The sequence below is a fragment of the Aedes albopictus genome, chromosome 3, assembly GCF_035046485.1.
Source record: "Aedes albopictus strain Foshan chromosome 3, AalbF5, whole genome shotgun sequence".
Taxonomy (NCBI): domain Eukaryota; kingdom Metazoa; phylum Arthropoda; class Insecta; order Diptera; family Culicidae; genus Aedes; species Aedes albopictus.
Window position 1 is genome coordinate 338,933,918 of NC_085138.1, and position 24,797 is coordinate 338,958,714.

Sequence of the window (24,797 nt, forward strand, 5' to 3'; positions counted from 1 at the left end):
GGCAGTAGCGGAAGCAAGATCCAAAGAAAAATCCGCCTCGGCAAACGAAAATTCGATTGGCGTCACTTTTTGTTTGCCGGGGCCCCGATTCTTTCATGGATTGTCGGTGGCAGCAGCAGCAAGATCCCAAAAAAGATCCGCTTCAACGGATGAGCAAGCGGGTGGCACCGCCCTCTGTCCAATGAAGCCTCGATTCTTTTCGGATCAATCGGTGGTGGCGGCATGGGTGGCAATGAATTATACCAAAATGGTTCTTTCAAGGGCCCCAAAGCTTCCGAAAGAGTTATTTGGAGCATTATTCAATTATTTCTAGAAATTCAACTAATTCTAATTTTTATAGTTTAGTTTATCGATAAAGTTTAATTTTTATACTAAATATACACCGCTGTATATTTGGTATTTGAAATTCCAAATTTACTGTCAATGTCATTCCAATCGAGTAGGATACCTGTCAAATGCGCTTTAAAGGCATTGCTCGGCAGCATCATCGTCATGATACGGGAATCATCATTACCAGCAACAATCGCCAGATTTTGAGTCTTTAGCATATAGTGATTTTACTCTGGCCGTTATTTTTGCTGAATAGATACACGTTTACTTCATCTGTGAGCCCCAAATTCTTTATTATGCGTTAAAAATTAGTCCTACGTCAACATTGCGGTTATGTCTCAGACATTACACACTCCTAGTTTTTTGTTCGAATTTTGATGTTTTTTGGGGGGTAGAAGGGGTGACATTAGGCCAATTTCAATAGGACAGATCGGTGAAGTACTAGATTTGTAGTAATGAGCTGAATTTTAGTATGGTGAGAAGGTCAATTCTCCGTTTCTGCAATGAAATGGTGCAAAAAGCGTGGGTATTATGATTCCTTGCCTAATTTGATGCTGTTTGAGCAAAACTTTGGGCAACAGTGTTGCTGTTTTCTCCATTTCTTGCAACATAAACAATATAGTTATCCAAAGTTTTGCTCAAACAACATACAATTAGGCAAGGAATCATAATACCCACGCTTTTTGCGCCATTTCTTAGCATAAACGGAGAATTGACCTTCTCACCATACACAAATTCAGCTCATTACTACAAATCTAGTACTACATCGAACGTGCCCCATTAAGCTATATCATTGTCAAAATTAATGTTGAAGAATTTATACTTTGTGGAATAGTTGGACATTTTGCCCGTTGCTGCCGTCAGATAAGGAAACATCGCAACTCTACCGAAACCACCAATTCTAACAGACCAAGCATCAGGAAGAAGCAGTACATTCGAGAAATTGAACGCACGGATGATGGAGCCCATACAATGGATGCAGAAGTGGAAACATTCGATCTTTTCCATCTGGACTCGAAGAAACGGACAGCGACTGTTTGCATCGGTGGAGCTGCCATGAAACTCATCATTGACACTGGAGAAGATTCTTGAAATGTTCCTCTATTAATGCCTTCAGTTATTACTCATATAAAAATTCCTCCAGAGTTTTCACTAGAATTCCTCTATAAGATTTCCCAATTGGACATCCTCTATGGAATTCCCCGGGTTACTCTTGGTATTTTTTCCAGGGTGATCTCTTGGTATTCCTATACGAATATCTTTTGGTATTTATTGCTTCTGAAATTCCTTTAGAAATTCTTTTTAGAAATTCCCCTGGAATTCATGCTAAAATTTATCAACCTATTTCTACTGTGATTCCTCCTAGAACTGCTTCAGATATTTCCCCAGTACTTTTTTCAGGAATTCTTCCATGGATTTCTCAATGAATTTCATCTGATATCCTAACAGAGATTCCTTTAAAGATTGCAATAGAAATTCCTTCAATGATTTTTCAGGAAATGCTTCAGACATTCCTCTAGGGATGCTTCTAGGGATTTCTACGGAGATTGCCAATGCAGGTAGTATGTGTTATGACACACTTGACAATCAAATGTTGGTTCATTTTCATTCGTTAACAGCTAAAGCTAGACGTTATGATTTAAGCTGCGCTAACCAAACCAGTTTCGCTTCCGCTGCCGTCAACTGTCTTCTGTAGGCCACAATTGCTTATAATCTGGTAGGCTGTGTTCTAGTAGGGATGTTATGACAAGAAGAAGAAGAAGAAGTAATAGATTAAACAGTTCTGCTGTAAAATGAAAAATAAACACACTAAACACACATTTATTAGCCAAGGCACTGAAGGTTTACTTTAAAATCCCATCACAAAGCAGACCCTCCCCTCCTAGGCGCTGTTCATAAACTACGTAGACTTTTTTTAGGCTATCTCAGACCCTCCCCTCCCCCCTCTATGGCACAAATTTCCCAAATGAAGGAGAACGTGCCACTAGAGCCGACCTACTGATACCCTCCCCCCTCGTAGACTTTCTTCCATACGAAATTTTCGAAATTTGTATGGAGCGTAGACTTTGGACAGACCCCCCTCCACCCCTTGAAAGTCTACGTAGTGTATGGACAGGCCCCTACCTCCGTAACTCCTCACTTCACTTGCTGCTCTGTCGCTGACGAACTCAGATCATTTTTTCATAAATAAAAAGCCCAAAATCGGGTCCTTACTGTACTACATGACGACCGTAACATGACAACCGGCTGTCCTATTGTATACGATTAATGGTTTTCGAAACGCAAATTACCATTGCCTTACTGATTCTAAAGTGCAAATTTCACATTTTATTAGATTTCCCAAAAGATTGCTTTTAGTAAGAACAAGATACAATATCTAGAATCGTTTATTTTCACAATCCCATCCTCTTATTCTAAGTGATTTTATTTTTGTTTTACGATAGCTTTGTCATAGCACTGCTTACTCTTATTAGTTTTATTAGTTTTATATCATTTAGTTAAAAAAAACTCTTCAAATGTATACTGCACATAAAACTAAGTTTCACACACGATCTTGTGAGCAGTTTTAAGAGACATTTGTAGATATATTCAGAAATATCTTCCTAAGTAAGAGCAAGTACTTTCAGGCGATAAAAGACTAAAAATGTAAATAAACAAATTTTAGTATTTGACGCTCAGACAAAACTTTCACGATTTAAAGTTTTCTATGCATCACAAATCAAAGTTTCTTGCTGCTCCTATTATCTCTGTGGAGCGCACTCCATTCTATTTTTTGAGTTTCAGATGACATATTCACAAAGTTTTTTATGTATTTTGTGCGACAGTTAACAAGCCATAAAGATGTTTAGAATTTCAATGTGAATTTGATAGGAATTTGACATAGTTTTTGATGATGCATGCAGTTTACTTCGATGAAGATTTATTTCAATTTGGTTTTCAGTTTAACAACAGCCAACTGGAACGGATAATTTTCTTATAATACAACTATAAAACCAGTCTTAGAATAGCGTATAAGGTTTTAAGAAATTCTTGTAATCCACTCTTTAATACCGTTACTAGTATGGGCCTCCATAGTCTTATGAAAGGTTTATGGTTGGGTTGTCCTAGTTATGGAGCTTAAATAGTTTTTACTTAGTTTTAAAGGACAGGATATGCTCTTAAAGAACTCTTCAAGAGCATTCCAAAATTAATTTTGCTGCTTGGGATATCTACTTGAAATTTACTCTTAATACCGTTTCCAGCACTTGAGCTCCATTTCACATGCTACGCTAGAAAAGCCATAAGTTTGGCTGCAAGCCTTCCAAAAGCAACAACAACAATAATAAATAATAACGATCATTCCAGCTCGATGTGGCCTGGCGGTTGATAGGAGGATCGGCAGCTAACAAGCAGCAGTGGTGCGAAAAACGCGAGGCGAGAAGTGTCAGTATAGGAGTGATTACGATGGGAAATGTGTAAATTTGATTCGATGGATCCCACCAGCAGTAGCAGCAGCAAGTTGAACGAAGAAGAAGTTACATAGCGAAAAGAACTGCGATAGGCGCACATGGTGCCTCCGGTGGTGGTGGTGGTGCAAAAGTGACGTTGAAGAAACGTGGGTGGCGAACGTGGTGGTGGGTTACCTTCGAAGCATCGACCCCGTGTAGGAAAGTGTCACGTTGTGGTCAACGTTAAGGAGCAAAGAAAAAAGTGGGACCACCCACGCCAGAAGATTTGTAAAAAAAAAAATCTGTACGAAGAAGTAGTGTAAAGAAAATTGGTGAATAATCCCGCAAGAAAGTAGTGCACACAGATCGCCCCCAAAATGAGCTGGCTTCGGTCTAGCCCGCTGCGGCAAAGTTTTAACAAAGCCGGGAGCGGTGCCGGCGCCAGTGGTCGCGGTGGTAGCTCCAGTAACGGAACCGTACGGGCGTTCGACGCGTCCGAGTGTGATCCGAAGGCGTGCTACGATAGTTTCTGCATACACTGGCAGCAGGCGTACGAGATCATTCAGCGGTCGGAGGTAAGATGATTCAGAAAATATATGTATTTTTAATTTATGATTATTGATATTGATAAATTTTGATCGATGAATGTAAGTATCAAAAATCTGATTTTATTTTGATCTCTCAGTTGAGAATTTTCAAAATTTACGTTGAATTTCACTCATTGAAAATGAAAATTTTAAACTCTGATGTAAATGTGTGAAAAAATACCAAATCATGAGCGACCCATATTGGAAGTACCCGCATAACAGTTCCATCATGGATTGTTGTACTCTAACACAAAACTGATAAATTTTGTAGTAAACATAATATTTTGTTATGTATTGAGGTGCAAAGCAATCTGCGAAGGTTTCGAGATGAACGAAATATTTTTTCAATTTTTAACGATTTTTCAAAATTGTTAATGGAATCGAGTTTTTAAACTTCAAATGCAGTTTTCTCAATTCCTACTTTTGTTCAAATGGAGCTGACTGTTATTCGAATAAGGTCAGTAAAGTTTTCTGAACTTTCTGAATTTGCTGATTCTTTCAGTAAACTCTACTGAACTCAAGCATTTTTTTGTTGAAATTCGGAAAATTTTGCTGAAAGTTTAGCATAACATTTTGCTGGACCCTTCAACCGGTAAAATTTAGCTGAAAGCGTCTGGTGTGTAAGAAAGACATCTCAAACTTGCGACGCTGGGGCAGAAATCACTGGTGCAGAGATGCCGAGATTTATATAGGGACTGGATCAAAATATCCAACATGGATATCTGTAGGGTAGTTTCTGCTTCCTCCAGGAATTTCTGCTGGTGTTGCTCCAAGAGTTTCTACTGGTGTTCCTCCAGGAATTCCTCCGAGACTTCATCGGAGAATTCTTAAAGAATCGGTTCAGATATTCCCATGAAGATTTTCTCAGGCATTCCTTCTTTAATACCTTCAGAATTTTTGTTGGGATTTCTTCAGGAACGACTTTTAGCGCGAATTTCTAAAGGAATTCCTCTAGAGATGTATCATGAAATTTCTTTATTGATTTTTTCAATAATTCCGTGTATTAGTTCAGGAATTTATCTAGTGATTCTCTCAAGAATTAAGCCTAAAATTCCTTCAAGAATTTCTGTTTCGATGCTCGAGAAATATCTGAACAAATCCCGGTGAAGTTTTGTGAAAAACTTCGCCGACTTATTGGACAGGTTCTTCGAAAGAACTCCTGATATATCTCGAAAAAAAAAAACTGTTGGAATAATCCCAGGAGGAAATATTAAAAAAAATGAAGGAGAAACTCTGAAAACCTCTAAGAAAAATCTCGGGAGGAAGTACGGACGAAATTCAAATGAAATATCGGAAAACTCTCTGGAAGAAACTGCAAAAATTCCAAGAGCAACTTTTGGAAAAATATCCCGAAACCACTAAGACAAATTCCTGAAAGAACTTTTTTACAAATGTTTGCAGTATCTCCGGGAGCAATCAAGCGAGAAACTATGGAAGAAATCCCGCATACTCTTGCAGAGCCCCCGTGGAAAACTTCTGCTGAAATACTGAGAGGAGGAACTGTGGTAGAAATACCCGGAATAACATTGGGAATAACTATCTGAAATCCCGACAGAACACCGGAAAATCTCATAAGAAACTATTTATAGAAGCAAAAACCTCAGGATATACTTGGGAAAACTAAAGAAAGCCAGGAAAAAAACCTTCTATTATTTAAAGGACGAGCTCGCGGGAAGTCGAGCTTCAATATCAACACTTGAAAAACAATACGCGCACACTTGTTGTTCGTAGGCCGCGAGAGTGCGGGAGATTGGCATTGATTTGATTGATTTGTCTTTATTTAAGAGACTTTCAGTCCTTGGCTGGTTCGTCTCTAGAGATTGCCATCTAAGAACCGAAAGAGAGATAAAGTTGTGAAAAACAGACCCGGTTAGAGTGGTGCTTTGAACCCACTTTGGCTTTCTATTCCGCAGAATTGTAACTTGTTCTGTGGCTTAGTTGGTTAAAGCGCCGGACTAGCGATACGGAGTTGTGGGTTCGAATCCTACCAAAACAAGTGGTAATTTATCTCTCAATTTGTCAATTAAACATACTTTGCCCAAAAATACTTCAAGTTTTTACGTCAGAACTGGGGAGGAATTGCGATTACGACACATTTGAATAGTTGTTGAACTGATATTCTGCCACGCTCTGCAAAACCCCCCCTCCCCCCGAAAAGCGTGACGTGTGCACGGCCCCCTTTTTCTATCTTTTTGAGTTTAGGTTTGAAAGTTTTTTGACATTTAGGGGGGAAGGAGTGGGCACCACTACTTTTCCTGGAGTTTTGTGCTTCGGAATAGGTATTTGTCGTTTACTTAGAAGTCACTACTGAATTGCGTCCGTTTTTTTGCTCGTACATGTACACTATGCGGGGAATTGTCCAGTATATCTCCGCGGATCCCACTAGGGGTTTCTTAAAAAATCTCAGTAGATGCCTTCAGTCATTTCTCCAGGAGTTACCCAAACAGCGTTTTCTTTAGAATTTCTCTATAGATTTTCATATAGGGCTTTTTCTATAGATTCCAAGCGTGTTCCTTTTGAAATTCGTCCAGGATTTCATCTTGATATTTCTACAGGAATATCCCTTGGTATAACTTTAGGCATTTCTCTTGTGATTTCTTCCGGAATTTTCTCAGAGATTGTTTTTAGACGTTTTTGCATGGAATTCGCTTGTAATTCAGAATAATGAAGCTATTTCTACTAGGATTCTTTCTGGAACTGCTCCAGCTACTCCCACGAAAGTTTTTTTTCAGAAATTCCTCCTGGATTCATCTGCCAATGACTATTTTGAATGTGTATTGTATATCGTGTGGCAGGCACAAAAATACTGTATGGCAAGAAAGTCAAGGCAATTTACTTTACGAAAAGATCCTAGATCGACCAGGAATCGAACCTATCACCCGCTGGATACCCAAGCCTTTACAGCTGTGGCTACATATGGGCCCAAGAATAAAAACCCATTCCCCGGTGGTGGAGGAAACACAGGAGAAAATCTTTAAAAAATGAGTATAAATCCCTGCAAAAATTTCTAGTGAAAACATTGTGACAAAAAATCCTGGAGAATGTTTGCAGGGATTCCTGGGGATTCCTGAAGAAAGAATGAATCTATGATGAAATTTTAAACTGATTTTGTGGAAAAACGCTTGAAAGGGCTTCAGTAAGAACATCTTGAAAAAAACTAGGGATGGGTAATGTCTGAGACATAACCGCATTGTTGACGTAGGACAAAGGCTGGAATGAGGTTCCGACTTTTATATATTGAAATGGGCCCTTTAATTTGAAGTCTTAAATCAGCTGATTTTTCGTGTCATTGTTGTCCGACCTTCGTAAATAAATGCATAACGAATTTATCACATAACGTCGGTTTCCTGCAATAGGGGCACAACTCAAAATATGTCATTTTTGAGATTTTGATGGCAAATGATGAAAAACTATGTAAAATTTCATCTCACAAAGACCCGTTCCAAAATTCGATGAGAAACGCGAGATTTGGGCATTTTCACCAATTTTCCGCAGTAAGGGCACAACTCAAAATCAGTCAATTTTTTCAATAGTCGTTGAAAAATAGTTGTCAAAAATTCATGAAACAGATAGTCCTTCAGCCCCTTTCAATGATACAACAATCAAAATTTGTTTACTTTTGTCAAATGATGAGAGAAATAAGTGAATTTGCAGGAGGTGCTTCATGATTGCCAATTTTCAAACGCTTATTCTGAAAATTCACATTTTTTGAGTTGTGCCCCTATTGCAGGAAACCGACGATAAAAGGCCTACACAATGTATGCTGGCAAAATTCAAATCGGCGGAGTGATGTGTTGATTAAAGTTGTTACCTATGTGATCCATTTCACTGAACGCATTCATAAGATGTTAATTAGTTAAACCTTCCGTAACTCGCGCGGTTGGTCATCACTTGAGGGTTGAGTATTATTTTATTTTGAAGATAAATGTTCAACCGTAGTTTGAAAGAATTTTCGTCGAAAGGAAAGAATGATTATAATATTGAAAGGCGTTAAGCCATAGCTTCCCAAACATCATATTGCGATCGCAACAATCATTAAAATAACTAAAATTGCCGCTATGAAATTAACAGATGGAGCCACCGTAGCCATGTGTATTTGACACAACTCAATTGCTAGATTCAACAATACGTTGTATAGTTACGCGAACAACAATTAGAGGCCGGCTATGCTGTTGCTAAGTTTTCAGTCTGTCGCTTTTAATTATCCGATTCATAACTCTGGAGGAATAATTTTCACTGGTCCTGAAAAGAACCTTTTAAATAACAAGAGATTTCGGCAAGACAATTGAAAATTATCCGCACTGAATGCTGGAAGCCATCGAAAACTGCCATCGCTTACTGCCGTGGATGAGATTCCTGGTTCTTCTTCTTCTTCTTCTTGGCGTAACGTCCTCACTGGGACAAAGCCTGCTTCTCAGCTTAGTGTTCTATGAGCACTTCCAAAGTAATTAACTGAGAGCTTCCTCTGCCAATGACCATTTTGCATGTGCATATCGTGTGGCAGGCACGAAGATACTCTATGCCCAAGGAAGTCAAGGAAATTTCCTTTACGAAAAGATCCTGGACCGACCGGGAATCGAACCCGTTACCCTCAGCATGGTCATGCTGAATACCCGTGTGTTTACCGCCTCGGCTATATGGGCCCTGTTCCATATAGCCTGAGATTCCTGGTTCCAGATTCTAGAGATTCCTGGTTCTATCAGCTAAATAGCCGAGAGTCATCGCAGGATTGGTGCGCAGCTGCGGAGGTGACATCCATTCCCTTTGACTGATTCAACGAAAATGACGGAAGAAAACAGAGGTCACTGCTTTTATTCCCCTTGATTAGTAGATTAGGCTCCTCCCATTTGGCTGGCTTTCCAGTTTATTCCGTTTGCATGACCCGCCCCGAATGCTCCAGACGCATCAAGCAACTAACCAACCGAGAAATGAGCAAATTTTCATTGAACGGATTGGATCATTTCGATTCACCACCAGCGGGTAACCAAACGATCAACTTTTAAGCGCAAACCGACATTCGGTTCTTCAGATTTGTGCTCTAGAAAATTCTAGGTGTGGCTTCGTCATATATTCACCTTCGAACATTTTCGAAAAATGTTTAAACTTAATTTTAATTAAACAATGTTTCACGCAAAATAGTTCGGATAGAATAATGCGTTGTTAAATTCCGGGTGGAACCATTAGGCCATTAGTGACCGGCTTCATCATTATTGCTGAGCCACCAAGTATTCAATCTTTCACTTCTCAATTGCACCACACTTTTCTCGTTCGATGGAATGAAATTAGCTGATTCACAAACTCTTAAGGAATAATTTACGGTGGTCCTAAACCGTTTGATTAATTGACGATTTTAGGAACGAAATGTCATGAATTCACCATGTCACGCAATGCGTGTTGGTTTTCTCCGTGCTGAATGATAAACGCCACCGAAAACTGGACCGCCGTGGATTACAATAATGACCAGTTTCACTATTGCTGGCAACGATGCTCTGTCTTTTGCTTTTTGGTTGCACTACATCTCGATCGATGTTGGAAATTATCCAATTAACTCTTGAGGAATCATTTTCGATGGTCCTGAAAAGGACCGGTTTGAATAATGGACGATTTTGATGCATTCACCATGGCATGCAATGCATGTTGGTTTTCGCTGCGGAGTGCGGAGAATGCTGGACGCCGTCGAAAATTGGCCCACCGCCGCTGTCATGGATGCGATTCCAAGTGCTATCATCAGCACGATATCCGAGAGTAGTCGCTGGGTTGTTTTGCTGCTGCCTTGCTGGAGGTGACATCCACCTTCAACCTCCTTGACTGATCCAACGAAAATGACGAAAGAAAACAGAGAACACTGCTTTTATACCCCTAGATTGGCAGATGAAGCTCCTCCCATTCGGCTGGCTTTTCAGTTAATTTCGTTTGCATGACCCGCCCCTTATGCTCCAGACGCATCAAACGATTAATCAACCGAGAAATGAGAAAATTTCCATTGAACGGATAATGTAACCAAAATATTAGATGATTTAGATCATTTTAATTTGGAAAATGTTAGAATTGAAACATTTTTCACGCAAAATGGCCCGGATATGATAATGCGTTGCCAAAGTCCGGGTGGAACAATTAGACGTCATAATTGTTGCTGGCTGAGTCACAGCATTCAAAATCATTCACTTTTCGGTTGTATTACACTTTTCCTGTTCGTTGGAATGGAATTATCCGATTCACAGCTCTTGAAAAATCATTTTCGATGGTCCTTAAATTAGGAGGAAAATTAAATGAATTCACTATGCCACTATGCGTGTTTGTTTTCTCCGCACTAAATGCTGAACGCCACCGAAAACTGGCCCGCCGCTTGCTGCCGTGCATGCGATTAATGACCGGCTTTGCTTTTGCTGAGAAACGCCGCTCTGGCCTTGCTTTGCACTACACCTTTCTCGATCGAGGGTGGAGATTAATCCAATTAACTCTTGAGAAATCTTTTTCGATGGTCCTGAAAAGAACCGTTTGAATAATGGACGATTTTGATGCATTTACAATGCCACGCAATTCGTGTTGGTTTTCTCCGCGCTCAACGCTAGACGCAATCGAAAACTGGCCCGCCGCTTGCTGTTGTGAATGAGATTCCTGGTGCTATCAATACAATAGCCAAGTGTCGTCGCTGAGTCGATGTGCCGCTGCCCAGCTCGAGGTGTCACCTCGACGGTGGTCGAAATGGAACTGACGATCAGCTCTCGCATGATCGCATTCCTTCCTGCATCGTAGTTGCCCCCACGATGCGCACCAATCAGAGAGCGTTGGTATACTGAACGAGAAAATTTGTCCGCTACCCATATTTATAGATTTCAGCGATTTCAATGTCTTACTTTAAAACAACTTTTCAACTATTTATCAATGATTTTCAGGTTCACCGAATATTACAAATTAAACGCGGGAGTTTCATCTCTCGGATAACGGGATTTGTTTATCATTTCGTTCAGTGGGAAAGGTACTGTGAGCGTTTAAAATCTTTCACTCAAACGTAACGCTCTTGGTTTCATAAATTTTGAAATAACACCGGGTATAGAAAACAGAGACGTAGTCCTACGTCAAAAATAACATTGGCCTCCTGGAATTTTTGGATTCCTTTAGGCATTATTTGAAAACTTGTTAAAGTCGTCTTCTCAGAACTCCTCCACAGTCTTCTATTCCAAATTTGTTTGATTATTTTAAGAATCCTTACAATAATTTTGTATTATTATCTCAAAAAAATGTTCCTCGCATGAAAATCAAAGATGTTTTGACTCACCTGGCAATCGTTTGACTCATTTGTATCAAATTTTGTCCATAACCCATAACAGAAGCCTAATATTTAAATATGGCGTTCCCAATTTTGTTGGGTAGTATTTTTTCTACATTTATCACCACCCAAGTAACATTCTTGATTCTATTTGCGTTTAATTGTTTTTATGATAGTTTTATCATACTTGTATCATTGATTTTCATGTAGTTTTTTCTCGAGTCAATTTTACTTTTCCTGCAACATTAAAACTGCAGCAGCAACAAAGGCTGTCAGAAGCAGTCAATTTTATTATCGTTTTATGATACACTCGAAGAGTTCTCGAAGACTAACATAAGATGGGCCTCTTTCGTTTTATGGCGAGTTTATGATTGTTGAAGAACTCTTCAAAAGCAAGATTAAATTAATTTTGTTACTCGGGCAAGGACGTTCCTGCTCTCATATTTTTGGTATGAGATTGATAGTGTTGTGGTACCACCCTGCCCTTCAGTTCAGAGAGGGTTTGGGCAGCGTCCTGCCAACTCGGTCGAGGCAGGATTCTTGGGAGAACAAGTAAGAGGTTGTTGAAAGATTATGTAATGTTATTTATTTTGTGTAATTAAAATCTAATCTTTCCTAAGCATGTTACGTAATATTTGAACAGCTTCATCAACGCTGATATTCTAAAGGGCTAGAATGATGCATTGAGCTTGTAGTGATCCCTTGAAGATGGGATGTAAATCATTATCTCGCGATCGCGTGTTTTCGTACTTTATGGAAAGGGTACATTACATAAACGAACCATTTTAAAAACACATCCGATATGTTACAATATTTAATGATTTGCTATCCATGTCCGTGGAACCATTCTGAATAGCCATTGAGTGAATACACTGGATTGTTATATATTTTCATCTTGCGAATCGACCAGCCATATAGAAACTGAATCCAGTGTATCACCACAGCCTCTCAAACTACTGTACTGAATAACAACTACTAATCATATCCTTTCCTTTCCTTCTTTTCTTTTCCCTTCCTTTTACATGAGCAAAATTACTACTCCGAGTATTTCTATCACCACGCCCGAAGGCAAAACACTATGCATAATAAACAGCGGAATCGAATGAAGAGGAATCGTGAGTAAAAATCATAAAACACTATTCTGTTTCCAACGTATGATTAACCATCAAATAGATTCACTGGTCACGTGTAAGAAGGATTTTTGACACCGGAACGTCGCGACGTGACTAAATTCGACAGAAATGGTTCACTACTTGACTAGGTTGACATCGTAACAGGTTCTATACGTTGACGTTTTCAATGTAGTTGGCATTATAAAAATAAGACAAGTTTGCTTACAGTTGAAGCTTTTATGTTAACATTCAAATTAATTGCTATTGGAAGATTATGAAGAAAATCATTGTTTTAAAATGAGTTAATTTCTCATTTTTATAGAATCCGTTAGGGATGAGTACACCATAGTTGATGAATGATCTGTATTAGTTTTAATTGCTAATACAATAACCAACTAACCGACCTTGCCTTACGACCTTACTTAGACGACATTATGACAATAAAAGCAAAAGAGCAGGAGTTATGTTGCTTTAAACAATGGTGTGATCAGAATTAAAACTTAATCTTGTTCTTTTGTCAGGATCTAGAAACATGGAAAACTGTAGTAATTTGAATGTAATATAAACCATGTTATAATACGGTGGACATAAGGATAATAGGACGCAATCAGTGAAGTACTAGATTGAAAGTAGTGAGCTGGATTTTTGTATGGTGAGATGATCAGTTCTCCATTTCTGCGATGAAAGGGTGCAAACAGCGTGGGTTATATGGTTTCTTTCTTGCCTAATTTGATGCTGTTTGAGCAAAGCTTTGGGTAACTGTGTTGTTGAAGTTGCTAGAAATAAATAATACAACAACACAGTTACCCAAACTTTTGCTCAAATAGCATCAAATTAGTCAAAAAATCATATAACCCACATTTTGTACCATTTCATTACAGAAATGGAGAACTGATCATCTCACCATACAAAAATCTAGCTACTACTTTCAATCTAGTACTTCACTGATTGCTTCCTATTCAGACTTCATAGGGATACAAGAGATGAACACAGAGAAGCAGAAGACGACTAGCGACGACATAAGATACATTAACTGTATATTAACATAAGGCGTTCGACTGATAAGTTTTCTGTCCACAACATCGAATGGAAGCTCACAAAGAGAGTTATTTGAAGATGATTCCAGTGCTGTAGATGACCAACATCGGTTCATCATAACAAAATTGGTATTTAACTTGAAATAACTTTCAGAATGCACTATGTAACTTGGGATATTTTTTGATTATTGTTTGGAGATGATGTCAGAAAAACTAGTTGCCCATACCGGCTAAAACGCTAGTTCTGATAATTATCACTGAGTAGTCTTCAAAAGTATCAAAACATTACATTTTTAGAGCTTCCACAAAATACGGGTGGGATGGGAACAGTAAGCGACACTGTATCGTTACTCCATCGTGAGTATTGGTCATAGTAGGGGGAAAGTAGGGAAAGGGTCCAGGCTTTGCTTTCAGCTGTCCTGCAGCTCCACCTGGCCACTCTTAAAAAAAAAAAAAATAATAAAAAAAAAAAAATAAAAAAAAAAATAAAAAAAAAAACACTATCACTACACTATCTAACACTACACTATCAATGGTACCAATCATTAACAGCAGCATTCATGTTTGCAGCTGCAATTGATAGTATAAGCTACTCACTTATACTATACGATCAAAAAAATCGATCGTTCAGTATCATTAGGTGATAGTAACCCTTTTGTGTCATAAATATGAGAGTTAGAACATAGCGTCCTTGATAATAATTGTAGAAAATACACTACCCTACAAGTTTTCCGAACAACACAGTGTAGTAATAAGTTTTGAACTGAGCTATGAACAAATGAGTCAAAACGTCTTTGATGAAAACACGAAATTCACTTATATTTCTATGCTTTTTCAAGGATACTGAATTTCAAATTTGATATTTGTTTATGCTTCTTCTTGTGTCGTAAAACTGGTACAGGATTTTTCCGAAAAAATCCTTCCTTTAGTGAATATATCAACGACATCAATAATTTACGTCCCTTGCTATTGAAATCCTTGCTACTTCCTCATTTCATGTATGGCCCAGAACTCATATTACACGTCTCTAATCGAAATTACTCGGATGTTCGTTTTATCAGTTCTTCAAATTACGGTATTTGCTCATTGTCTTCAAAATAATTAATTGTACCTCTCCTCAATATTTGAAAGATAAATTGCAGCCTTGTAGAAGCAAAAGAAATAGAAATTGTGTGCTTCCTATCAGGGTTGCAAAAAAATGAAAGCATGCAACGAACGTGAGTTTTTGTTTTTGTCTTTTCACCACACCGCTTCTGACGTTGCAGTCTCTTTCCTTCACGGAGGCGGGTGGGAAGAAAATAAAAATTCTCTCGTCGCTCACATCGTGGCGACGGCGAGATTCAATAACAACATTTTCCCTGTCTTTGGCACTCAAAAGAGAAAATTCACCACGCTTGCTTATGGGCCACTCGCATTCGCCCGGCCGTTGTTGACATGAAGCATCCATCAGCGCAGAGCGTGTGTTGATGATGGTGGAGTCATTACGTCCACAAAGTAGTTGAGTTTTTCTGTGTTTACTTTCAAGTATCTCACAGCGGAGCTGAAAATGAATGCCTGATGCATTCAGTTTAGCACAATTTCATTCAATTGAATATGACTTTTTCAACCCTGCTTCCTATACATGATACATCGCATTATGGAATATATTTTTCATATGTTGCGTCAAATTTTAAAAAGACAATTGAGGGGGTCAGAAGCAGAGGGGTGTAAGTGACCAAAACTCGATTTTGAGATATTGAACGAAAACTTTGACATCTTATAAAAAAATCAACAATATTCGAAAAAAATTGGATTCGCTCCGAACACTCTACTATCAAGTAACTCCACCATCTGAGATGGAAACAGACATTATATACGCTGTTTTTTTGCAGATAGGAAAATTTGATTTTTTGGGTTAGTGTCACTTACACCCCTTTACCACCAAACTGTTGACTTACACCCCTTTGGCACCAAACAAGTTCTCAATAGGCCATATACTCTACATGTAGACTCAAGTATTACTATGAATAAAATTGTCCCTAAAATGTTTAAGGGCCTGTTCATAAACTACGTAGACTTTGAGGGGGACGGGGAAGTCTGGTGGAAGTCTACGGTCCTTACAAATTTCGAAAATTTTGTATGAACAAAAGTCTACGAGGGGGGAGGGGGGAGGCTCTAAGGTTGCCAAAATCAAGTCTACGTAGTTTATGGACAGCGTCTAATTTCGTTTTAAATGAATAATGCAAGCAACCATGATGATGTGGAAGAATTATTACTTTTCTGAATTCAAAAATCAGATGAAGTATTGAGAAATTAAGAAAAAGGCCTAAATTTAACCCTAGTGGGATGTTGGGATTATGACCCAGGCTTTCTGAACGAACACTGCGCTATCGTGATGCGTCTAGCGTAACATAAAACCTTAGTGACCATTTTGTCGGATCATTGTTACGTCAGTAAGGACCTACAATTTAATCATCATAGTATTTTCAAAAATGTAAGTTTATTTTATTTTTAAATGTAAATAAAAATACATTTAAACCTGATATATTGAAAAGCTAAAAATTATAGTAAACCGGCTGTGCGGCTTTTTGATACACAGCTCCATAGAGAAGTCCCCCGTTATGTGTATTGGGGCCTCTTTTGCCAGTTAATTTGTCAAGTTGTTTAGAATCTTCCCCGGCTCGAAAAAAAAATTGGCATGCAAATGTTCACGCCAATCGTTTCAGATATTTCCGAGTCTATAAGGATAATACAGACAGACAGAAGCTCATTATTAACCCAGGAGCGGTCGTGTCGTGTACTGAGTACACGCGCCATGAAAAATACACGCTTGTGGTATACAACGTGAGCGTGACTTCGCTGCAGGTAGTCGAAGACGCGACTGCTCGAGGGTTAAATGTATAAATTGATAGGCGTGCGCTACTAATACATGTTTTATCCTTCCAAATTATGGAAATCGCCAACAATACGATTTAAAATCTAATGATTAATCATACGGATTCTAAAACAGAGCCTCAACGACACCATACACGACGTAATGATGTACTTTTAGTGTAATACTGCGTATGTAAACTTGTCCCTGACAGTGGTTTCCAACGAGTATATACTGAAATTTGGAGTTTAGACGTCTCACGATTTCAAAAGGTAATTTGTTAACTGCCCTTCGTTTCATCCGTGTTTGGCAGCCTTCTTTTAGGAGAAATAGACCTAATTTTCCATAGAAGAAGACTGCCAAACACAGACGAAACGTCGGCTAGTTAGCAAAGCACAGCTTGAATTCGTGAGACTGTACAAAATTTTGATAATCAAATTGATAACCTAATTCTGATCTTCACGATCGTCATAAAATCCTAAATTTGGGAATGAATAATTGTGAATAAAATGCAGTGTTGTAATTTTAATTGGTACATTATCGTCATTCGTACTCACGATGTGCAACGAAAAGAAGGTGATATTGTCACTTTTTTGTGTGAAAAGTTCAGCAAAAATATCAGTAAATTAATTTACTATCGATGTTTGCGGCTAAGCCAGTCGAGTGAAAGTTTTACCTTATTCCAAAAGCTAGACTTTGCAAATACTGGCGTGAGTGAGAAATGGATAATGAGAAGGGTAAATGACGAAAAGGTAACTTCCCCTCTCAGTAAGACTCGAAATAGTACAATATCATCACTGCCATTATTAACTTGAGAATTTAAATTGATTGAAACAATGTTGAGCAATACTTCATGAAAATATAATAAATTACTTACACCCCTCTGCCTCCAAACAAATCTCCTCAACGGTTAAGCGTCATATTTTCAATCAATGTTTAAATATGCTCAAACATTTTTAAAAATTATGGGTCTTTGGCAACAAACAAAGCTGATCTCGTTGAATCACGTGCGATATTTATCTCAATTTTGAATTTTTGGTCACTTACACCCCTCTGCCTCTAACCCCCTCAATTACACCGTCTTCAGCCAGAGGCCGCACAGACTACACATTATACTAACATTAGACAACGGATAGCACATATAACACCCAGTGGCCCAGTGGGGAGTTTTCCGTTTGACGAAAAGTTTTCCCCGACTGGAGCGGGAATCGAACCCACACTCCGAGGCTTACGAGACACCTAAACGACTGACGCCGCTAACCACTTGACCACGAAGCCCACATTGGGATCGTTCAGGAGTTTTCGACATGAATGTACTGAAAGGTTGAATGGGGAATCAGCAAATGTAAAATATCATCAGAAACTTTGTATTTTTTAGATAAGTTGAGTAATCATTGCAACCTTAAGATTGAAAAGTGTAAGCTACATGTTTCAGTAATAAATAAAATAAAAGTAATATATAAAAATTCCTTAGATAAAGGATAATTTTGAAATTTGTCGCATAGTTAACTACTATTTCACTGTTGCTACTTAAGCAAATTGACCACAATTAGCACAAAAACTTAAGGAAACACTACTGCCTCTAACAGCATCAAATTAACTTCCTGTGATGACTGGCATTTGTCCGATCCATTAGGGATACCGTAAACGTTTTTTTTGTCACCAAAAATTCAATTATTTGTCGTCAGTTTAGTGGAGGTTTCACTTCCAGCTATGTAGTGCGTCACTTACAGATCCATGGAGATAATCCATCACTCACGTCATGTCACATGGGCTGACTAGAGTTGAACTACTTACATATTATGTAAAGAGACGGACGCAGTAACAGTGAAACAACAATGTTGCTTTTCAATATTTAATGCCAATTATCGACATTCCAAGGAGTGGTGAAATTTGTTCTATACGTTTCGTTTGAAGGTCATGGGATTTTCAATGGAACGGGGTTCTGGAATTAAAGTAAAATGTTTTCATTTTGATTCGAAAAACTCTCTACTAAGGGTTCATATAATCACAGCTGGAAAGGTGTAGGTATCCAGCATGACCATGCTGGGGGTGATTAACTGATCAATTCCCGATCGGCCCAGGAACTTTTGGAAAAGAAAATTTCCTTGACTTCCTTGGGTATAGAGTACTTTGTGTCTGCCGCTTGATATACACATTTTGGTCATTAGCAAAGTAAGCTCTCAGTTAATAACTGTGGAAGTGCTCATAGATCACTGAGCTGAGAAGCAGCCTTTGTCCCGGTAGAGACGTTGTGCCAAGAAGAAGAACTCTACTTTCTGGCAGTACATTTAGTAAACGTGATGATTGAAAGGAAAAACGAGTTACAAAAGTTTTCTCATATTATGTTACTATTTCCAGCAATATCTATATCGCATCTTTTCATTTAGTGATATCGCTTAAGTATTAAAAAATAATTTGAAATGAAACGCGTGTTATGATACCTACCAATAAATTTCCAGACAAAAAAAAAACAAACACACTGCCCGAGTATTCAATCAAGTTATTCACTGTGAAAATCATAACCGCAAAAAAACTGCTGCCACAACCGTCAATCAAATTTGTGTAATGACACACATTCGATTCATTATTGCCTTTTAATTTTTGACGCACACTTTGTGACGGTAGGTGCCGCCCATGAATGGCTCGATGAACGCCTTCGTTTCAAGCAGGCCTTCAGAGGAAAGTGTAAATTTCGCCTTTCGTTGGCCGCATATTTCAAAGGCTCGTTTGGGCGTCGTCGCCTTCTTCGTGTCCAGTTAATAAACCTGTTAATTCGAAGTTGAAAAAAATCAAGACTGTCAATAATGAATTTAACTGCTCATTGCGTTGTAAACTTCTACAGGTTGTTGATCATCTAGAAAAACGAAAAAGAAAACTGTGCTGTCATGAAAGTCTTTACGAGGAGCGCAGTTGAAATCTTGAAAATTAATGTGAGAAGCAATTTCGCTGGCCTTGCATCCATTTGTTCAAGGCATTTGTGTGCAATCACAATACACCATTACAACGACCCAAACTGTAAAATTTGCATCTCAGCAATATACAGTCAAGTTGAATGATGCGCGGTTGTGACCTCCATCCTACATCACATGAATGGTTTTCAATTATAATGTGTAGGGCCTATAAGTGGCATTTTACGACGTCTAATTCAAGGCATCATTTCCACACTTTCCAACACATACGACAATACGGGTCCCACTTTTGAGGGAATCAGTTCCATGCCTCTCTCTCCATATCAAGGTGCATTGAACGACAATGACGGCGAAGTTTTATTCATGCATACTTTTTTTTCACATCCATCAATAACCCATGATGAATATGGATGGAGACACCACTGTGTTGGATAGCGCGTGCGGTTGTAAGTCAGGCCAACAAACCAAGCAAGCATTTTACTTTATGGCAGTGAAAGAACTTTGAATAATCCATCTAGCACTGATGATATGGCTTTTCTTATAGCCAAAGCGGTTACATCCAAGATAAGATATACTGTTTTCATACTTAGTTTAATAGACTAGAGACTACTAATAACTGAGTCACTTATTAGAATCATGCAATATTTCCAAATTAATAAACTTTTTTAATTCAATTTTCGGTTATGTTAGGTTTTAATATTTTAGGCCATAGAGATGTCATGTGTGTTTTTTATTTTTCCAACATAAAAAGGTCAAACAATTCAGTTTTGACAATTTTATAAAAAAAAATCGAAGAAACTGAATTAAGAAATATTGACACCTTTCTGTGCAACTGTTTGTGCAAGAAAGGTGCAGCAGTATGCGACTGTAGCCGGTCAGTCAGAGTTATGCTGCCAAGTTGTTTCTGAAGGCTTCAAATTATTCATGCAGAAATTGGCCCGCTTTGGGGTCTCTGACAATGAATGAGACTTTTTGAATGGCCAGCGATGAATAGCTCGTGGAATGTCATTTTTGGCCATAGGCTTTGCCGTTGACGTTGTCAGATATGCCCTGGGTTGATTTCAAATTGATATAACTTATTTCTGTTACATTCATGTCTCTATCTCTAGCATTAGTTGGGGTCTTTTTCCAAACAAAATCCTTTCAATCCCCTCAATTTGGACCTGTGTCGTGGGTGTAGCGGGCACTATAGAGAGTCATTTAAGTAGGTGAAAATCCCCATAACGACGACGGCACGGCTTTGTGAAGGTGCCTGCATAACCATTTCGCGCATTATAAGTGTGCGATATTTTTTTTTCTTCTGCATTTATGTTTTGGGTCGCTGCTTCCAATGACTGAGCGAACGTTCCTTTTATTGTTGGTTGCCCTCAGGGCGATTGACCGTGGAGGCGCGCAGTGGGTCTAATACGTTCCAAATGTTGTTATTCCAAGTTTAAATAAACCTGATTTAATCCACCTTTGGTGAACAGAACTCTTCTTACACTTATCAAAATTATTCCTTTAGTATTCAAATTTAATATTCATATATGTGAATTTTGAATTGGGTTATTATTAAATATAAATTCGTATTTTTGTATTTAAGAATATGTTATAAAGAAAGTACTGTTCTAAGAAATTAGCATATCTTTGATGCTTGTCTAAGGACACGTTTTATCGAGATAAAAATAACAATCATAGTACAAATAGATTCTAACATTTATTTGCTGCCAAGTAATTCCAAATCCGTTAGAGCAAGTATGAGAAATCGATCGGATAAAACATTATTGATATATTTAGTATTTTTAGCTATAGGTACATAGATCTTACGTGATTCATACCTTTAAATAAATGACTCACTAAAATGGAGTGTCGCTTACATATTCTAGAATATCATCAAATGATATTCCCACTATTAGAATATCGTTGTTTTGAATTGGTGCTAAAAGAACCCAAATAGGTTGGCAAACATTTTGTTAAAAATCTCTCACAAAATTACTCTTAAGTACTTTTTGAAAGATATCTCGGTAACCAAATATCCACGTTCTACTAGAATACTGTAGCTTCCATTTGGTGCTAAGAGATCACAAATCGGTTGATAAACGACGAAAAAAAATTATTGTGATACATTTTTAAAAATCTCTTGGGAAGTTAAGTTGTATTACTCCCTAGTACCCTTTGAAAGATATCTCGGTAATCAAAAGTCAAATCAAAATGAAATTTTAAAGGCTTCTACTAGGATATTGTAGTTTCAATTTGATTCCAAGGAATTCGAAATCGGTTGATAAACCGCAGAGAAATTTACAATATTACATTTTATCAAAAATCTCTCAAAAATTAAATTGTATTATTCCCAAGTACTCTTCGAGAGATATCATTACATATGAGGGGGTTAGAAGCAAAGGGGTGTAAGTGACAAAAACCAACTTTCGAGTAAATTAGGTTTGAAGTTTTTCACCAATTTTTCATCCCATACAAAATGTATGGAGTTGTAAAATCGACCAAATTTTCTCCGATTTATTGTAATTTTTCTAATCATCGTAAAAACAAAATTAAAAAAGTTCCTGAAAGCTTGAAATCTGAAGAATTTTATGATATGCTCAGCTCAAAATCGACAAAATGGTCACTTACACCCCTTGGCATCTGGGGCCCTCATATATCAATCAATCAATCTTCGAGAGATAGCTCGGTAACTCAATGTTCAATAGAAATTAACTCAATAGCGTTCTACTAGGATGTTTTAGTTTTTATTTGGTGCTAAGAGAACCTAAATCGGTGGTCAGACGGCTGAGAAATGTATTAGAATATATTTTGTCAAAAATCTCTTGAAAAGTTAAGTTGTATTACTCCCAAAAACTCTTCAAAAGATATCTAGGTAACCAAATTTCCAATCGAAATAAAATTCAATAGCGTTCTACTAGGATGTTGTAGCTTTCATTCGTGCTAAGAGAACCCAAATCGGTTGACAGACGGCTGAGAAACGTTAGTGACTTTTTTGACACACATACACCCATACAGACATTTGCTCAGTTCATCGAGTTGAGTTGATTGGTATATGAGACTCGGCTCTCCGGGCCGTTTTTTATACCTTCTTATCATTTTTTTGCATTGATTCACCATAAAGACAAAACACTAGGTTGATGATATCATATTGAAAGTTGTATATTTTCGATATCTTCAGTTTTTTTTTACTCTGGGTGTAAGAAGAGTAAAAAAGCTGAAGATATCGTAAATATACAACTTTCAATATGATATCATCAACCTAGTGTTTTGTCTTTATGGTGAATCACTGCAAAAACTGAGTGGGTGATATCATGTTGACACAATTTTAAGAAAAAATGTCAAAATATCCAAGCATGGCCACCACAATATCCGACATTAATCACTAATCACGTTTTCAAGAGCACTGGTTTCAATGATCCGTACCAACGTACTTGTTTTTTTTTGTCAGATTTGTGCTTTGGAATAAAACCCAAATCAAATTAGAACAATCATGATCTACCACAATAAAATAGGGACCACGATTATAAACATAGAGCAGAGCGACAATGTTTATCAGTATAACGAAGCAAAACCTATGCGGATGAGTGGGACTCGACTGACGTTGAGCAGCCTGATAAAATAAACAATCTGACGCGACACCCGATGGAAATCATACCATCGATAGCATTCCAAATGTTATCAAAATCTATCATTGAACTTGATCTTGAAAATAAGTTCAGATCGTCATCAGGATCATACAAAATATGAATGGTAGACGTGATTCTGTACAAACACCATCAAATCATTTAGCTAGAAATTGCTCAAATTCAAGAAAGATCGATTCAATTTTCTCTTATTCATGTTCTCAAATATTCATGTTAATGCACGTACCAAAAGTGTTAAATGTGTAGATCGTAGCGAGAGCCACTATTTCATCATTCTTTCGGGAAAGATCATTTGTAATTTTTGGTAGGCGGCTATAAAAAAGGATCAATAAAGACGACAGCCAGCTTTGTTTTTGGACTCCACACTGAATACCTCCCGGTTAAGTAGTTTTATACTCAAATTCCGGATCCTGAACTAGCACTTGTAAAGCTTAAGTTATTCTGATCACTTGATTGGATTATTGAAGCCTTCAAAAGTGTTAATATTGATACTTAGAATCGTGGAAGTCAAAAATCATTGAATCGAACAAACTTTTTCTCACTCTGGTAAGCTAAGGTTACGAATACGAAAACGTTGGCATGAGTCTAGAAAAGGCCAGATTGATTTAGATCCAAGTGTCGAAGGCATTTATTTCTAACTCTGGGGAGCATTTATTAAGTACGTCACGCTAAAATTGAGAATTTTCGAACCCCCCCCCCCCCTTCGTACGGGTTTTTCCTATACCTAATACATTGCTTGTCACACTTTCACAACCCCCCCCTCCTCCTCCCTAGGACCGTGACGTACTTAATGGATGGCCCCTAAGCTAAGGTTGCAAATGCGAGAACGTTGGCATGAGTCTTGAAAGGCCTAAGTATTGCGCGCAAACCCCAAAATGTTATTCCCACCTTCGGGTTTCCGCGCCGAAGACCCAGCGCCAGATTCGGCGACACAGAGACATGACAGCACTGTCGCCGGACAGTTGGTAACCCTGATATTTGACGGCGGTCATCCGTTAGTTGTGAGAGTGGATTGTTTTCATGCAAATAGAGCATTTCGCTGAAAATGCACGTGTATTAAGTAAATATTGACAGATTTCTTGCTGTGTTAGTGTGGAACTTAGCGTTTTGCTGTATCGCGGAACCCATCGCTGGAAGAAAACGTCATTAAATTCAACGAAGCATCGAAAATTTTCAGGGAGAAAAGCAATACTATTACACACGATTCAGACGAGTCCCCTATCATTGAATTTATCGATTTTTTTTTGTCACTCTGGCAAGCTAAGGTTCCGAATGCGAGAAAGTTAGCATGAGTCTAGAAAAGGCTAGTTTGATCAAGATTCAAGTGTGAAAGGTATTTATTTCTCAATCTGGCAAGCTAAAGTTCCAAATGCGAGAACGTTGGCACGAGTCTAGAAAGGTCTAAATGTTATCACACACGATTTGGACGTACGATTTTAACTATTCTCCTTCTTGAACCTCCTACCCTGAGTGAGTAGTATCGGTGTTCGAAAGGAACGCGTTCCGTCAGGGGTTGGTTGGTTAGCACACACGGAATGTAATACCGTATCCGTTTGGAACGGTACCGTGAAACGATTGTGGGTTTGGTCACACCTGATCATCGTCGATTCATCATCGCGATAGCTGTGGAGTGCTGCTGGATTCAGT

General features: G+C 38.2%; 1 protein-coding gene and 1 long non-coding RNA gene across 4 annotated transcripts in view; one reads left to right on the forward strand and one right to left on the reverse strand.

Annotated features, from left to right (window-relative positions):
* The window catches only part of LOC109424719 (FHIP family protein AAEL005291), a gene marked incomplete at its 3' end in the record, with an annotated part of 80,303 nt that overhangs the window by 33,200 nt on the left and 22,306 nt on the right, over nt 1-24,797 (forward strand). For all 3 annotated transcript variants that reach the window (XM_029865242.2, XM_029865241.2, XM_029865240.2), the window contains 1 exon segment: nt 3,676-4,333. In XM_029865242.2, coding sequence (XP_029721102.2) covers nt 4,136-4,333 — 198 coding nt within the window.
* On the reverse strand, nt 12,517-22,621 carry LOC134284286 (uncharacterized). The gene is made up of 2 exons (XR_009995732.1): nt 15,957-22,621; nt 12,517-15,799 (listed from the first exon to the last, which is right to left on the reverse strand). It is a non-coding gene; the product is annotated as an uncharacterized LOC134284286 (long non-coding RNA).